This window comes from Parasteatoda tepidariorum, chromosome 10 (assembly GCF_982258835.1).
Source record: "Parasteatoda tepidariorum strain Cologne lab strain chromosome 10, Ptep-v5.0, whole genome shotgun sequence".
Taxonomy (NCBI): domain Eukaryota; kingdom Metazoa; phylum Arthropoda; class Arachnida; order Araneae; family Theridiidae; genus Parasteatoda; species Parasteatoda tepidariorum.
The window spans coordinates 89123989-89142470 of record NC_141764.1 but is presented as its reverse complement, the minus strand read 5'-3'; the positions used below and the strand labels follow the sequence as shown (position 1 = coordinate 89142470).

At 26.8% G+C, this 18482-nt stretch overlaps 1 protein-coding gene across 1 annotated transcript in view; it reads left to right on the top strand.

Moving 5' to 3' along the window:
- The window catches only part of LOC107438207 (voltage-dependent calcium channel type A subunit alpha-1), a 668849-nt gene that overhangs the window by 639917 nt on the left and 10450 nt on the right, over window positions 1-18482 (top strand). The window contains exons 39-46 of the mRNA XM_087153325.1: window positions 1280-1407; window positions 4232-4328; window positions 4823-4928; window positions 7445-7549; window positions 10135-10238; window positions 11436-11465; window positions 14561-14712; window positions 18059-18167. Coding sequence (XP_087009451.1) covers window positions 1280-1407; window positions 4232-4328; window positions 4823-4928; window positions 7445-7549; window positions 10135-10238; window positions 11436-11465; window positions 14561-14712; window positions 18059-18167 — 831 coding nt within the window. The remainder of the gene's footprint in view (window positions 1-1279; window positions 1408-4231; window positions 4329-4822; window positions 4929-7444; window positions 7550-10134; window positions 10239-11435; window positions 11466-14560; window positions 14713-18058; window positions 18168-18482) is intronic.

Here is an 18482-nt window from a genome sequence, read left to right as displayed (position 1 = left end):
AATTGAACAGGATGTCTATCTGTGCCATTGTAGTTTGCTTTACTCGAAGGTTTTCTATTTTTAAATTATTTATAACCCATTAGCAATATATTGAATGAAAAATGCCTTTAGAATAACCGCTATCATTCAATGAAACACGGTAAATGTGATCAAAGCATCTAAGTGGAATAGAAACTACATTAGTAACATACGCTGTTAAATTTTATTCCATGTAAAATTTAACAATCCAATGCTAAGTGTGGTGTGTTTTACATAATCATTTTAAAGTAATCCCGAAAAGAGACTACTTTAAAATGATCTTATAGATATGATATCATATACTTATAAGTTTCACACCATAATGTAAGGGAATTCAGAAACTGAATTTGTCCTCATACACTGTAAACCCTAGCTATGCCTCTGATTGAATAGTTGTATCAACTATTGTAATGTATTATTTGTTCATTTTAAGATTTCCTTTTATTTTTCATTATAAAATCACTGTTATATTAGTGATATTTAGTCAAGCTGGGCGATACATGGTGAAAAATTTAAGCTCTTTGAATATGGTAACAAAATTTCTATTCACGATATATCATTAATCCTAAGTCTTGCATTAAATATTGAGTATACTAGAATATCACAACCATTATCAAGAAGGATAGAAGGTGACTCAAAGAATAGAGCGATTCCCCCCACATTGAAGTTACCAGGGCTCAATTCCCACTGATGGCTGCCCAATACGAATTCCTGCCTGTACTGACCACATTGCTGAGGGAAAAAACCTTCAGTGGTAGATGGATCATGGGTTAGAGTCCCCTTGCCATGGGTGGTTTTTGTGGTTTTCCTGTCCATGTAATGCAAATGTGGGTTAGTTCTATCAAAAAGACTATGAAGACAAATGTCTCCCAATACTTGATTCAAGAGTTCCTTTGTCTTCTGGTTTGGGCTCAAAATAACTAGGCTAAGTAGTTGAACATTGGTAGTCGTAAACTCAAAAATTGGGTCGGCTGTTCAACGATGGTGATAAAATCAAATCATTATCATGAATATAACTTATCGAATAGTGTATTATTATTATTATGAGTAAGCTATTTTGTTTAATTATGATTAAAATTACTTAAAATAGTTTTGAGAAAATTTTTTATCTAATGCATCATTTAAAGTAAAAATAATGAAAGTTAATAAAACATGAAAATTGGGCTATCAGGTACTGTCAAACCATCAAATATAAAGCACTGTTAAAAGCTTTGAAACTAATTGTTTTGACAAAAATTAAAATATTTGCTTTTATTTTCAGATGTTAAATCTCTTTGTAGCTGTTATTATGGATAATTTTGATTATTTAACTCGTGATTCATCAATTCTTGGAGCTCATCATTTGGATGAATTCATCAGAATGTGGGCAGAATATGATCCTGGTGCATCGTAAGCAACTTACTATTTTTACGTGTAGAACATAATTTAAATAATGAATGAAATGTAATACGTAGGGAACCGATTATCCGGAACGGTCGGGACCAACGCTATTCCGGATAACTGATTTTTCCGGTTTTCTGAATCGCTACAAAAAGCCGTTTTTTTATTGTTAAACACAACTAAAAAAAAAAAAAAAAATTGGAAATAATCTTAAAAGTAAAAAAAATGATGAAGTAATACACTAATGATTATTTCCAAAATGTTGGTAAGGTAAACATCTTTAAAAAAAGAAAAAAAATCGTAAAATCTTATGAGGAAAAAAAATTTTTTTTTTAAAATGGCGAGAAAATTTATCGAATATCGTTCCGGTTTTTTGGTTTTCCGGTTTTCTGGGTTCCGGATAACGGGTTCTGTACTGTATTCAGTTTTTTTTCTCTACAGTTTTTGTTAATTCTCTTTACAATATAACCTCAACTTTCTGAAACTTACATAACCAGATGAGTGTCAAAAATAGAAAATGTTGGATAAATTGAAGGCACTTTATTAGATATGTTTTCTAAGTGTCAAAGTATAATTTGCAGGTTTAGTCCAATAACCAATATTAAAGCGAAAGAGTAAAATATCTCTTGCTATAAGCATCCATTGGGTATCACAAAAAAAAATTTGATATGACAGTTCAAATGTTTGTTATTGCATCCAAGTAGTGGATCCACGTGGATTATACTTTTAAATGGTTGCTTTTCAGTGCTACTTTGCAATACGTAGTTCTATGATTAGCAAATCCCAAATCTTGAATTTTACCTGATATATGAATTAAGCATAAACTAATCCTATTCTAGGGGTTTACAAACCAACATTACTATTTTCATTCGCACAATTTGCAAATCACGATATATAAGACAAGTGTGTAAGATGCACTTGCGTGATGCGTAGCGTTGTTAAGAAGTACTTAAAGGTGCTTATTTTTTATTTACGTTTTTTAAAAGTCCTTAAAGGTGCTTTTTTTATTCAGGGTTTGTAAAAAGTGCTTAATTTTCTACCTTTTACAAAGAGATTTTTTTCTTTGGCATGTCGATTGTAGTCATAAATTACAAAAAAAAATTCATGATTTTCGCAATTTTCTCTGCAATATTTATCAGAAACTAGTTGTTGATCATGATTATGTAAAGTTTTTGAAAATGTTTTTGAATTTTATTGATTTTATGATTATAAAATAAAGAACTTTTAACAATAGAAAAAAAATATTTTTTATTGCTGTACAGATCCTAATTATGACTCTTTTTTTTTGGAAAGTGATTAAAAATATTTTTTGAGTGCTTAAAAAGTACTTAAAAGGTAGTACTTATTTTTTGTTGAAAAATCTGGCTATACACCCTGACTTGATCACTATTAATTTCGCCAGTTATGGAAAATCATAAATATGTTAAAATTGAGAACTTTCAAGAAAGCTATTACTAATTTCTTTATATCTGTTTAGTTTCATATTCAGATAGGGCTGAATAACTGAGTACAATATATAATATAACTAAGAACTCTGCTGTGTTTCAGTATTTTTCAAATTCAAACAGTAAAGTATGTTTAACAACTTTGTGAAAATTGATTACTATGAAACAGTTAGCCCCTCTTAGTTGTTTACCAGTTATAAATATACATACTTGTTACAATAAACATTTAATGATTATTAATACAGTGGAACCACGACTTTGCATTTTCTGTTGGACTAGTCTTAAAAAACGCATGAAGTGGAAGAAGGTAAAATCAGGACAATAATAATCTAAGCATATTTTTCAAAATTTGACACTTACAAGATTACTATTAGAAAATAATGTGTAATCTTTATTTGTTTTTAGATATAATTTCAATAATATACCCTTCAATACTTACTATTGTTTGCAAATTTCGTTTTTAATTTACATTTGCAAATAAATATTATTTCATAGTTTTTATGCTTTGAAGCTCTTGATTGGTTGTAGACATATCTTTAGATATTTTTGACTCGTCTTCATTGTTTTCATCGCTATCTCTGGCAGCAGACATTGAATCAGATATCAAGGGAATTAAAAAGTAATGATTATGTGTGTTACAGTCGATATACACGTCATCGACTTCGGAAGATCTTCAGCTACTCAATTTTATTCTGGAGAGCCAATGCTTCTGTTGGATACCTATAAGAGTGCATTATTAAATCCATTTGTAATGCCTTATAGTCGACTCTGTCTAATGCTGTAGAAATCAAATTCAGATCTACCAAAACATTTATTTTTACTTTAAAAGCTTCTTGCAAGTCAAAGAAATCAAGAAAAAGAAAAGATTACCTAAGCAGTTCTTTAATGCAATGTTCTTTAACCAGAAAAAAATGATGTAAAATGCGAGGTAATGTACGAAATGGACAACGTGAAACTTGGTGTTCCACTGTAAATAAGAAATTGAACAACAATTATTATAATTATTCTTAACAATTATCCAGATTTCTTTTTAATGAAAGAAAAGAAATTAATTGCACTCAATTTATTTAAAACTTAGTGATCATTTGTTTATCTATGAGATGCATGAATAAGTATCTATATAAAAATTTAATATGTAATGTAATGTAAAAAATATTTTTGCAAACTTTTTTGTGAAAATTTATTCTTTAAATTTAAAACATAAAATACTTTTCTTTAATTTATTTTTGCAGCATCTGAAGTTTTTTATGACATTTCTATATTGTCAAAAAATACTAAATCAGTTACAATTAAATATATGTTATATTATATTAATAGTATTATAGTATTATCTTCATAGGAATTTACGTTTAATAATTTAATTATTTACACACTTATCACAATTTTAGAGGCCAAATTCATTACACTGAAATGTATGATATGTTACGCAACATGGATCCTCCTCTTGGATTTGGAAATAAGTGCCCTTATCGTTTAGCATATAAAGTGAGTTCTTGTATTTCTTAATCTATCCCCTCCCTCAATTATTACATACTTTTTTCCCCTTGTATAATGATATTCATTATTACTATCAATTTCTCTAAATTTTTACTGTAGAATCAAAGCACTTTGTTTTATAATTAATTTTTTTTTAGTTATTGCTGTGGATTTCACAGTTTTTAAAATATGTAATTTTATAGGACTATGCAATTTTTTTTCTATATGTATTCTTTTATGCATACATAAAAATAACAGTCACTAAAAAAAATTTCAGATAATTTATTCTTTCAGCAATCACATGTTTGTTTATCATATGTTATGGAATTTAAACTATTTGCTTTTAGTGTTATTCCTTTTCAATTAAAAAAGTAGTGATAATAATAGTAATTTTCTCATTCCTAATATATTTTATTCATCAAAGAAAATTTACATGATAGAAAAAGAATTAATTTGTAACATTACAAGTACATAAATACTAAACCATTTTTATCTCTTTTTAGAAACTCATCCGAATGAATATGCCTTGCACTCCTGATTTGAAAGTTCATTTTACAACTACTTTATTTGCATTGATAAGAGAAAATCTCAGTATTAAAATTAGACCTAGTAAGATTTATCACTTTTTTGTGGTTATAATTTATTATGTTTTTAGTTGTAGAGCATGCAAAAGAGAAAAAAAACAGACCTCACTAAATAATTTTTAATCGAATGACTCACTTTAAATGGTTCGAGAGGGTAACCTCAAATATTCTAACTAATTAGTGCAGATGATATTTTAAATTATGAAATCAGAAACAAAAACATACTCTGAATAAACATACCTTTTTTCTCTAAAATTTTAATTTCTGACTCCTTAAATATATGGGGTAGCCACAATCGGAGAAATATGGTCTCAATTGTTTGATCAGGAGAGTAGTCCAATGTTTTGGACCCCTTACTGTTTATTTTACTTCTTTGTGTATTTTACAGTATCTCAAAAGCTTTTTAAGTAAATGGAAAAGTTTTTTACATAAAATTATAAAATTCGTTTATCCAAAGATAATTCCATACATAATATAACTTTTAATAAATATTTATTACTTTATTTAATAATAGTCGGAAAATTTTGAATTTTAAGGTAAACTATTTTTTTACATCATTTTAGAGAATGTAATTTTAAATAACAAAATGCAAAATGGATTAAATAGTTCCTGAGAAATCAAATATTAAAGAATAGGACTTAATCAAAACTTGATTTCTTGGTAACTTTTCAATCGATTTTACTCAAATTTTGTAGTTTACCATATAAAGTTACAGTCTTTAAAATGATGTAAAAAAAATTTACCTATGAATTCAAAATTCTTTTATTATTAAATAAAATAGTATAACTATTATTAAATAAAATAATAAAAATCGTAAATTTTTATTAGAAGTTATATTTTGCATGAAGTTATTTTTGGATATATGAATTTTGTGCAAAATTTTCCATTTCGCTTTAAAAGTTCTTGAGATATTGTGAAATACCCAAAAAGTAAAATTATCTTTGAGGAGTCCAAACTTTGGACCACTTTCCTGATCAAACTATTGGGATCATATTTTCTAAATTGCAGTTTCTGACAAATACAAAACTGCAAATACTGAAATACTGATAATAATGAATAATACTGAAAGTAGTACATTTTTGTGTCTGATTTCATTACTTAAAATATCGTCTGCACTAATTAATTAGCATATTTTTGGTTACCACCTATAAGATTTGTTCCAGAATGTGAAAATCCCATCATTCGATCAAAAGTTATTCAGAGTGGTTCATTTTTTATTTTACACACTGTAAGATTTGTACGATGAACTGAATATCTTTATAAGATTAATAACATTATATCTTTGTGTAGAAGCCATTTTTTTCTCATTATTCCAAATTATTCACGTGTTTCATTTTTTAGCTTTTGTTTATTATATTTTAATTTCTAATTCTAAATAACTAATAAGAAACCAGTATTTTTATGTTACTTTACCACTGAAAATCATTATACTTTTTTTTATATATTTCAGTAAGGATTTTTTTAACATATATTTTTAATTACATGTAAATCTTGATTCAATGTATGGACCACAAAAACGGATCACACTCTGAATGACTTTTGATCTTATGATATGATCTTCACATTCTAGAAATCAGTCTTAATAGTTTGAGGGGGAACCTCAAATATGCTAAGTGCAGACGATATTTTAAGTTAAGAAATCAGATACAAAAACACACTTCTCTCATTTTTTTCAACAGATACAGATTTCTGACCCTCAAAACATTTTCCCAATCAGGGAAATATGGTCCCCATAGTTTGGTCAGAAGAGCAATCCAAAGTTTGGGCCTCATAATGTTAATTGAAATTTTTTTTTTTTTGTTGCTTACTTCGTTATATCTCATGAACTTTTTAAAGGAATTTAAAAGTTTTTGCACACAATTGTAAAATTCGTTTATCTGAAGGTAATTCCATTCAAAAAGTAAATTGTAGGTAATATTTATTATTTTATTTAATAATAGTCGAAAAAATTTGAACTGTAAGATATACAATTTTTTACATCGTTTTAAAGAATGTAATTTTGCATGGCAAAATACAAATGTTGGGCAAAATTGGTTGAATACCTCCTAAGAAAAAGATTTGTATATATAAAAATTGTATCTGATTTTGTAACTTAAAATATCGTCTGCACTAATTATTTAACATCTTTGAGGTCACCCCCTTGAACAATTATGATTGTGTTTTAGAACGTGAAGATCCGATAATTAAATCAAAAGTTATTCGGGTGTGTTTTGTTTTTTTTTTTTGTGCGCTGAACACTATTTTAAGGCGTATTTATATTAATAGTTTTTATTTTTCAAAATACTTTGAATCTATAGTAAAGTCATTATTTCAATTATAAATATTTTTAAAACCATTTATTAAGTTTAACCTTATATCTTTCTAAAATCTGAATATCTTTAAAACTTTATGAATTAAATTTGTTATTTACATGAAAAATAGCATAGTTTAATTTCTGATTTTCTAACTTATTTCATGCTTATCTTGTGCCGATCCCTGTTTTTGGTGTTATTTAGAAACATTTTTAAATTTTATCAATCAATGAGCATTTTACTTTTTAAGTTGATGAAATGGACCAAGCTGATAGGGAACTTAAAGAAACTATTAGAAAAATTTGGCCTCTGCAAGCAAAGAAAGCTATACATAAACTGCTTCCCCCTGAAGAAGGTAAAATATGTTTACTATCCATAAGTTTCTATTTCGATATTTTTATACCTATATAGTTAAAAATAAGGCTTAACAAAAATGAAACATTGCTAATTTTAGACTTTTTAAAAGTTTGATCCCCTAAATTTGCCGTAACAAATGAGTCTCATTTTGGTTGTTTTGCTGTACAGATATGTATTTTGCTTGAAACTATTAGATTGAAGGGATACCATGAAAGGCAAGTTACCATATCCATTTGGGAGAGAAAAGGTGTTTCTTTTTAATGTTTTGGCTATTTTTTGTAGTTTTATAACTTTAAAATTGACTCATGAGATGTTTTTGATAATTTAAGCTGAGTTTGTTTTATTGTTTCGGGGGATTTTCCCAGTGTAATTATATCTTAAATGCACAACTTTACAATCACTTTAAATAACAAATGAGAAACATATTTATAACACCAGTGGTTTAGATAATAAGGTAAAACATTTATGGATGATAGATTATGTTTAAAAGTCTTACATTTAAAACCAGTGATTTAACAAGAATTTTAATTTTATTTTATTTATGTATTTTTTTTTTTTTTATTTATTTATTTTTTTTTTTTAGGGAGGAGCATATTTTAAAATCTTTTTTTTTAAAGTAAATTTTTCTGTTATTTATATATTTATTTTTAATCTAAAATTAAGATACAATAAAATTTAAAGTTTAAGAAGAAATTCAAATTTTCATGCACTAAACAGTTAATTACTTGAGACTATAATGTTAACAATGTTACCTTTCAAAGAAGTACAAGAATTGGTTTGAAGTTTCAAAATATGATTTTTCACATTTCTTATTTTTTAACTAAATTATAAAAACTCTTAAGAAACTCTAAAAATTTCCTCAATTCCATTAATTACTATTTTTGTATAAGAATATTATATTTGTACACTAATAACTTTTTATTCTAAAGATTTTTTTTAAATGCAACTTTGAATCATTTTCATAAGTATTTTTAACTTTTCCCAAGATTATTTAAGATTTTCTAAAATACAATTATTAATTAATGTATTAAATATTATAATATCGTCATAAAAAGTATAAAATTTTTAAAAAAACTTAAAATGCTCCTTTTCATTAACTTCATACTCATATGAGTTAATTTTTAATAATTAACTGACTAATTTCATTTAATTACATTAAACAAAAGTGAATTGAATTTTTTTCAGTACTTTTTTTTGTAATTATTTTTTACAGTATCAATTTTGTCTTCTGAAAATTATGTCTTACAAAATATTACTCTAATGGGAGATTGGGGTTATTGTGGACATATTGAATATTTCTGATATTATTCACTCAAAATTTCTCTGAAAAGTTTTGGCAGACTAAAACTATGTTAAATTTTCCTACTCATTTGCATTAAAACACAATTACTTGTTTAGCTACAAATTTAAAAAAAAAAAGGAAAGAAAGAAAAACAAGTTTTTATGACGGAAATTTGCTTTTTAATCATTCCTTTAAGATATTTTTATTCATTGTTTTTAATGTTAAAAATTTTTATAGTATGAATGAATATGCTTATTATGCATTTTAATAATCACTTTTGCTTTGCCGTTTTTCAGTGAACTGAACCAATGAACTGAACTGCCACTTTTCAGTGAACTTAAATGAAAAAATGACTTCACTGAGTTAATTGGTACACTTATTCAAGCCAGTATTTCTTCTCAAAAATAAAAAGCATCTTAGAAAAATATTCCTAAAATAGTTATGAAGAAATAGCCATGCTGTGAATAGGAAGACAAAATATGGATTTTATCTCTTATATTCAGAATATTTCTTGAATACTAAGGTTTTTCAGAATTTATTGTTTAAAAATCATGCAAAACATGGTAGGTTGAAAAATAGCTCATATTTGTGCTGTTACATAATATCCAAACAAAATATGGATTTTATCATTCGAAATTCACATGATCTCCTTGAATACTAAAGTTGTTCAAAGTTTATAATTTAAAAATCATACAAAACGTGATAGGTGTGAAAATAACACAGATTTGTGCTGTGACAATATCCAAAATGTTATCCATCAAGTTCATCATTCATGTGAATATGAATCATGATGCAGCATCATAAAAAGAATAATAACATGATCTTTATGCATCTTTAAAACCATACAGAATTTAAAACAAAAACATTTAAATACATACTTTTTTTGCCGCATTTTTAAAAATAATCGCAGAAATTCAGGTGATATCATGGGGAAACCATTATAATACGATTGGTGGAAGACTCAGCTTTATTTGAAGAAAAATTGCGTGGAACATAACTACAATCAGAATTGACGATTATCTTAATTTTTAGTAATCAAAATAGACAACATTCCTAGTTAATTTGAGAGGTTCAACTGCAAGGTGCTAATCTGCACTTGCCTTAGTTTGTTTGATCATAATGATCAAACAATTAATGCATTATGCTCTGCTATTTTTGCTTCAATAATTATTGAATATTACTTTTGGTACAGAGTGCTCTTGTGTTATTATTACAAAGTATTTATAAACTGCTTACATGGCACATGCAATTTCACATCTGTTTTTATTTGCTTAATCTTCTTTATTTTCTTATGATTCCAGAATTGGAAGGTATCAAAGTAACAGTTGGAAAGATTTATTGCGCTTTGCTCATATTAGACAACTGGCGAACTTCTCGGTTTGGAAAACTGTCGGGAAGACCTAGAGTGAGTTGTTATTTACCTTCTAAACTAATGCATTCCAAGACAATTTGCTTGATGCCTTCATGGCCTCCAATTATGAATCACTAATTTTGAAAATAAGCAATTTTTTTTTTTTTTTTGCTTTTTCAAAAGTGCTTCGAAATTGTTCATCGAAAATTTGTTTCAATAATACCTGTTACTTGTTTATCAGCTGCTCATTTCTTCGTTATACTCATTAAAGAGAATAATTAATTATACAGAACAAATTAACCTAGAAGTTTGTTTATAGAAAATGTAACGTAACAAATGTAAAGTCATAATAATTTTTTATTATGACTTAAATTTTATGTTCTAAAATTGCTTGCATCATGTTCTGAAAAGTCCGAGTCCAATTTAATTAATGGAAACATTTATTTTTCATTGTTGTTGGATACTAATATCTGTTATTTTTCCATAGGTACATCAATTTTGATTTGTTCATATTTTATTCAAAAATTTTAAAAATTTAAATTTGATGTACTTACATAAAACAAATCACAGATAAGATTCTAAATAAAAAAAATTTATTATACCATTCCTTATTAACAAATTACTATTAGTCTGGTTTTTTTTATGAAGGTTATTGCTGTTATCCTAGTTTTTTTTATGAAACGGACGATATTTTTAACACTAATATAGTGGAAAGATGTTTGTAAAAAAAAAAATTAAGTAGGATGTGTGAATCTAATTTAATCTCCAATCTAACTTACAGGAATTTAGGAAGGACATATTTCTCTTTAAATATACTTTAGGCATTGTAAATAGCAAAATTCTAAATAGCATTTTTTATTATATCATTCCTCATTAACAAATTACTATTAGTCTAGGTTTTTTTTATGAAAGGTTGTTATACTGTTAACCTATTTTTTTTATGAAACGGACAATATTTTTAGCAGTGATGGGAAGATGTTTGTGAAAGAAAATTTAATAAGGATGCGTAAATCTAACTTACAGGAATTTAGGAAGCACATATTTCTCTTTAAAAATATACTTTAGGTATTGTTTCTTTTCTAATTTTTGAAAAAACATGAGTGCTTCAAGCTAGTGCTAGTGTAAAAGTACTTATTTATTTTCTAAATTTTAAACTTTCTAAAACAGAAAAAGTTTATTTTTTTAATAAAGACTGGAGTTAAAAAATACAATATGTGGGGTTTGTGAAAGCAATATATTTATTTATTTCAGGAAAAGACACCTACGCCTCCTCCTGATGCGGTAGTGTAGACATTCTCTGTCTTTCTTCTTCCTCTCACTATTATCTTCTTGCACTAAATTTACAAAATATTTTCTCCGTTGATCTAATTCTGCTTCACTGGCTATATACATAGAATTAGATTTCTTTCATTGCATATTGAGAAGCTGCAATTTACATTTTTTCTGAATATAAAAGCCATGGCCTGATTTAGACATAGACTGCATCAATTTAGACTTCTGCGTATTGTAGGCAGCATGCATGATGTAGTTTTTGAATAAAATAATCTATAGAATTGTTTACCAATAGTTCATAGTATTTTCAGGTTTTGCTTTGCACTAATATGTACGGCAAATCATTTCATCATAACAAATTAAAGTAAATTTCTTAAAACTTTTGTTAACTTGACTACATTTAAATTAGATCTTTAAAAAAGAATTAGGGGGTTTTCATCATTTTCTAATAATAATTAATATAAAAGATAACTTCTAATGATAATAATCATTGGATAATGGGTATAGATTTATTTTGCAGTTCACTAATTTCCTTATTCGTTGAACTTAGAAATTGCTATTTTTATCATTTTTTAATCCAGCCTTTTTTAAACTGAAGCTGTTATTTTTGTCTCCTATTTTTGCAATAAATAAACCCCATCAAAATAGTTTGCTCTACCATTGTACTGAAACAAAACTAGAAATAGAAAAGAGATTTGGGAAGAAGAGGCACAAAAATTAATTCAAAATCACGAGTCCCAACCCTATGCTCGTGAGCAGCATGTCGCCCTCCAACTCTTTTTTGTGTGCCTGCCGCAATGCAAAGTATTTTAAATTACAATAAAGTGCTATGGAAAATTATAAATTCCTCTTAAAAAATAATCGCTAGGTTAACCAGCATGCGCTCTATGAACTTACATACAAAAATATTGAAGACCTCTACACTAAAATTTTTTAAATTATTTAAATATAAAAATGGTCATTTATCTTTGTAAGTTGTTTTATAAAATGTATATTAATCATAAATTATGGAAGTCAAACCATGTGTGAACATTCAAAAAACTATAATTGTATTGCATCAATTAAAAAACTTTCAGTTAAGTATTAAAAATTAAACTTGTTTATGTTTTTTTACGAATTTTTATCATCTAACCAATCTTTATAATTTTATTATGCTTCTCAAGATTCCTAATAGATAGAGCATTATTTGAAATCAGAGAAAACTTTCTCTTTTTAAACATTATTTCGATTTTAGAAAAAATTATATGCACTAATAAGCCTAATTTTGTAGATTTTTTTTTATCTCAACTTAAAAAAAATATACTTAAACAAAATTTAAAATCCCATTTTTTTCATTGGTATTATCTTATAAATTACATTTTTAATTATAATAATATTCTTTTTTTATAAGTGTGTGTTAATACCAATGATTCCTATCCTTTGTCCCCCAATATACCAGCAACAAATCCTGATAATTTACAAATACAATCTGATATCACTTCCTTCAACGCATAATAAATATATGATTTTTTTAATATCTGAAAATACAAATTTTCTATTAAGTATAATATTTATTTGTAGTTATAATAAGTAGTGAAATTAATCTTTGAAAGGTTACATCATTAAAAGTTCAAATGATAATATAAATAAAACAAGAAAAACATCAACAACAAAAAGTTGTTAAAGCTTCCAGTTGAAACAGTTTTTTTTTTTTATTGTTTAACAATAGAGTATTTTGTTTCTAGTTTTATTTTTTACAAGCAATAAGGTAGAAAAAAAAGTGTAATTTTACACAATACAGAATATATATAAATTGAAATATCAATCAATCTACATTTTTAAATGCTTTTTCAAGAAAGACTTGCTGGATTTATTGATACTTCCACCTAATTTTGCCATAGAGATTTAAATATTATTTCCCTTATATTCTATCTATGAGTTTTTTAAGTTTTACCATCCCTTAGACACTGCTGCAAGAGGAAAACTTATATCTGGCTACTTGAAAACAAGTTCTTAAACAATATATATCTATGCATGTAGGATAAAACATTTATTTATTACACATGAAAATCTATTTCTAAATTCCTCAAAAGATATTAAAATGTTTAAAAACAATAATAATTGTTAAAATTTATTTCAATTCATACAAAACTTTGGAGAGCTTTATAAAATCGCCAGTGAAGCAAATTATTGCATGTTTTACTTTTTTTTTTACTTTTGTATTGCAAATATTTGGCATGTCTGTTTGAAACAATGCTGTGCCCTATCTACAAAAAGCATTGATAAATAAGCTCCTTCTAAAACTCTGCATGTTTTACTTACTCTTTGAGATCATTCATTCTTTATAGTTAGATAATGCAATTTTAAAATAAATACAGATGTCATGTACAGTAGGGAACCGATTATCCGGAACGATCGGGACCATCGCTATTCCGGATAACTGATTTTTCCGGTTTTCTGAATCGCTACAAAAAGACGTTTTTTTTATTGTTAAACCCAACTAAAAAAAAATATTTGGTAATAATCTTAAAAAGAAGAAAAAACGTTGAAGTAATACACTAATGATTATTTCCAAAATGATTGTAAGGTAAACATCTTTCAAAAAAGAAAGAAAAATCCTAAAATTTTATGAGGAAAAAAAATTTTTTTTTAAATGACCAGAAAATGTATCGAATTTCGTTCCGGTTTTTTGGTTTTCCGGTTTTCTGAATTCCGGATAACGGGTTCCGTACTGTATTTGTAAACACTGTTATAACATTTCTGAAGCTGATAACAAATTTACAAGCCCAAAATAATTTTAAAAAAATATTTATTTTAAATAAACAGGCAAGACTATTTTATGAGTCAAAAGCAATTATTATCCTCTATTTTTAACAATTAAAATTACACAATATGAATCTTTATTTAAATGTCTAAGAGCATGAAAAAAGACTCAGCTTATATTTTCACATTTACTATTGCACAACTGGAATTTAGATAAGGTGTAATTTTCACATGTTGTGTTTCGAGTATTATTGCATGAACGACCTTTTGATGCATGTCCGTTTTTGGACGAAAATGTTTTTTCTCTGGTGATAATAAGAGAGAGTTTGTCTCTCACTTATAATCAATGTTGCACATACCAGCGTCCATCATTTCTTCGGCGCCTGATGGGAGTCACGCGTAACCCGAACTCTCGGAACAATCACGGCAACCACAACCTTGATGAACATTATGATGAAGACAAAGACCAAATGCCTCGTTCACCCAGAGGATCTGTTTTTGAACCAAATCATGGGTAAATATTTCTTTATTTATTTCATTTTATAAAGTAAGTTAATAAAAATAATTTTAATTGTAAATGATATTGTGTCGTTCAAACGGTTTTATTTTATTTTTTATAATATATATTATGATGCATAACTATTTAGCGCTGCTCATATGTAAATATTTATTCAGACAAAATGTAGCAATCATTTTGTGTTAGAAGTAAAATAATATTTGCGGTAATATTAGAGAATACAAACTTAAATTATCTCCTGTTTACCCATATATTCTCCAATTTCTCCATATTTGTTGAAAAAACTTTTTTTAAAAACTGGCGATAAAATATCCGCTGATGGCAAAAATACTTCTCTTATTCCTCAACAGACAGTGCTATTGCCAGTACTGCAATATGTTGAGGGCTAATAGTTTAAGTAATTATAAATAATGTTTTTAAAAAAATCTTCTTTAGATTTATATACATATTTTTTACTTCGCTAAATGTAAGTGCTTATATTATTTCTCTTTTTGAGTTACATGATTATGCATGATGTATCAAAACTTTACTCGTAGTCTAAAATATGTCGCTAGTAAAATCTCCATTATTTTATTTCTCCAATGTTGGCAGGTGTGTAAAATGCATTAAGCAAAATTCATTAGAGCAGCGATTCCCAATTTTTTTTTCTATAGAACCCTTACTTTATAAATAAAGTTAATTAAATTGATTGTGAACGTTATACCGTGTAAAAAAACTATTTCTGAAATATTTAATTTGAGGAATGAAGATTTTTCATCATTAATCTTCAATTAGGTTTTATATCCAACAATTAAATTTGCAGTCCTTGTGCTATATCTAGTCTAGTTATGAATTTGTTTTTGGTGTACATAAATATGCTGGACATGAATAAAATAGGCAGAATTATAGTTTGCTTTCAGATAAAAACCTAAAGAAACTGCTATAAAGATTAAAAATAGATTATTAGGGAAACATTTCTTTATTAAAGAATTTTATTATTTTATTTTGATTTTAACAGCGCAAAAGGAAATAATAATGCAATATTTTATAAATGCTTATTTTTTTTATAATTTGTTGAATATATTATTATTAGAAATATATTTTCCTTCTAAAATTGCTATTTTTATTTCATTGTCATTCTTACTTCAAATAATTTCACAAAAGCAGCTGAAAGATTGCATAAATAATAAATTATAGGTTGGATCTAAATGTAATCAAAGGTTTCAAAAATGATCACTGGTTTTAAAAAGTACTAACTCACGGAACACCATTTAAGAACTGCTGCATTAGAGTGTATCTTTGCATGTTATTTAAATTTCTTAATTGTTTTTTTGCAAGCAATTGAATGTTAATTAGTGCTTAGTAAATAGCCAATTGTGACAATTTATATTTAACTGATTTTGAAAATTTTGCCCATTAAAATATTAACTTTAAAAAATTTTCAACTCATCAAATTTCGAATTTGAAATGACACCTAGATAAAACAATGCATTTTTGGTATCAGCTGCCTGGAAGCTGAAAAATTAGTCAGTTGGAATATTTCTATTGCCTCAGTAGGCAGATGCAAAGTAATTTATCCCATACATGTAATGAAATTCAAAATTCATACAATCAAAATAAAGTATTAAACTTCTGCAAAGTATCAAAATTATTCTATTGATTGTGAAAGTACCTACTTTAATTGTTTATTCCTCCACCTAACTATAATTCTTCTTAACAAAATATAAAATCGGGACGCTACTTTTTTACATTCAAAAAAGGATTTTAATATAAAAAATTTTAATTTTGCAAAAAGGGTAAATAATGTATATTCACCATTTCTGAATTAATATTTGAAAATGTAAAAATTATTCCATTTCCTTTAAAATTTTAGTACATAAAGGGTTCAGACACATTTAAAGAAAAGTTTCTGGTAAAAAAAAAAAAAAAATTTGATTACCATAATTATAAAGAACAATTATATTCATATTTACTATTAGAGCTGAGATGGTTTTATTTTCAAATATACTTTTAAGTACAGTTAATACAGCTTCAAACAGATGGATATCACCTTGTCTGAGAAATAAAAGCGGCATGTGTATGATGCTGACCACACTGTCACAATCATGTCATTAGTCACAAAATTGTGGGGCTTGTGTGTCACAAAAACTCCATGAGCTCACGTACCATAACAAGCTGTTGCAAGAATGCTTTACTTTTAAGTATAGTTTATAGTTATTGCTTATACTATACAAATAGTGTCCCATATGGATTTGCTCTTTTCATAACAAAACCATTTGTCACATGCTGTTTTAGGGGTTATGCATACAGTAAGAAAAGCTAGTTTTAATTATAAGAAGAAATGATTACTCTTGTAAGGTCTTTTTTCTACTATTTATTTCTAATTTAAAGTTATTTTTTATTAATAATAATATTATTTTCTTATTTAATGTACTTTTTCTTGAAATGAATTGTTCAATATAGCATACAAAGAATCTAGTTTTTAAAATAATAAATGGATGAAAAAATGTAACATAACAAATGGTAATATTTTTGAAAGCACTTATACCAGGGTTGCTGACATTTAATACAATTTCATTTCTGCCAATCAATTGTGGAACAATTATAACAAATGTACTCTTAAAATGCAACTCTGTAGCTTTTTAAATTTAACCTAGAAGATAAAAAAAAAACTTTTTAAGCGGTTTGGGACAAGCTTGTTTTGTTGAGAACTTTTGGAGAAAATCTAATTACATTAGCGTTAATGTTGCATGGAGAACATTCCACTGTGAGCCTAATAGAAGACTAATCCATGATCTATCTCAAGAAATATTTGGTATTTTAAGAAAAAAAACTTATATTTTACATCAGTAAAATTGTCTGTAAAAGCCGATAATGAATGACTGTTTACAGCCTGGATTCAAACCATCTGAAAGTGTAACAAGTACCCCACTCTCATACCCATCCTGTTTTATTGTGGCCATTTTAAGTATTTTGAATTATTTAGTCTGTTTTAATTAATAAAATTAATTATTTTCATGAAATTATGACATCTAAAGCCACAGGCACAATACTGCAAACAATTTTCTTCTAAAGCTTCATAAAAGACATGGTCGCAATTTTTTACTGATATTGGTAGAAAAAGTCTTTTGAAATATTCACATTTAAAATTTTAAGTATGTCTGGCAAATATCTCTGGAACATAAAGTGTGATAGAATGCATCAATTGCTTAGAAGTTTTAACACTACATTCTTTAACAAATCTTTATTAGAAACATGCAAAAAAAAAATGGTGTTTTAAAAATGCAAAACTACTAGAATTAATGTTAGTGAGATATTTAGTTATTTTTCCTAACTTTATCGTAAATTTCATTATTTTTTACAGTTCTGAAAAAATTCCTGATGATGAAAGGGGGCGCCAAGGCCCTTTAAGTTTTCTTCGAAGAGGCAGTAGTCACTATAAAAAGAAATATTATGGAACTAATAACCAGCAGGTGTGGTGCATGCAGATATGCACTGTTTCTGTGCATCGCTGTGAATGCACTGCTCTATCTCATGCATGGATCCTTCTACCTATCATCAATTTCGAACTTGCACTGCATTCTGTGATGACTGTATAAGTTGTCGAAATAAATAAAATTGTAAAACCCTGTTGTTGCACTTTACCACTCTCTCATGCTTTAATATCAATGCTCTCTTGCTTTCATTGTTATCTGTTAACGCAACCACATTCCCTTCTGCTTGTTTAAAAAACTTCTCTTTTTTTCTTCATATAACACCACTGACACATTTTGAAAAAAATATGTATT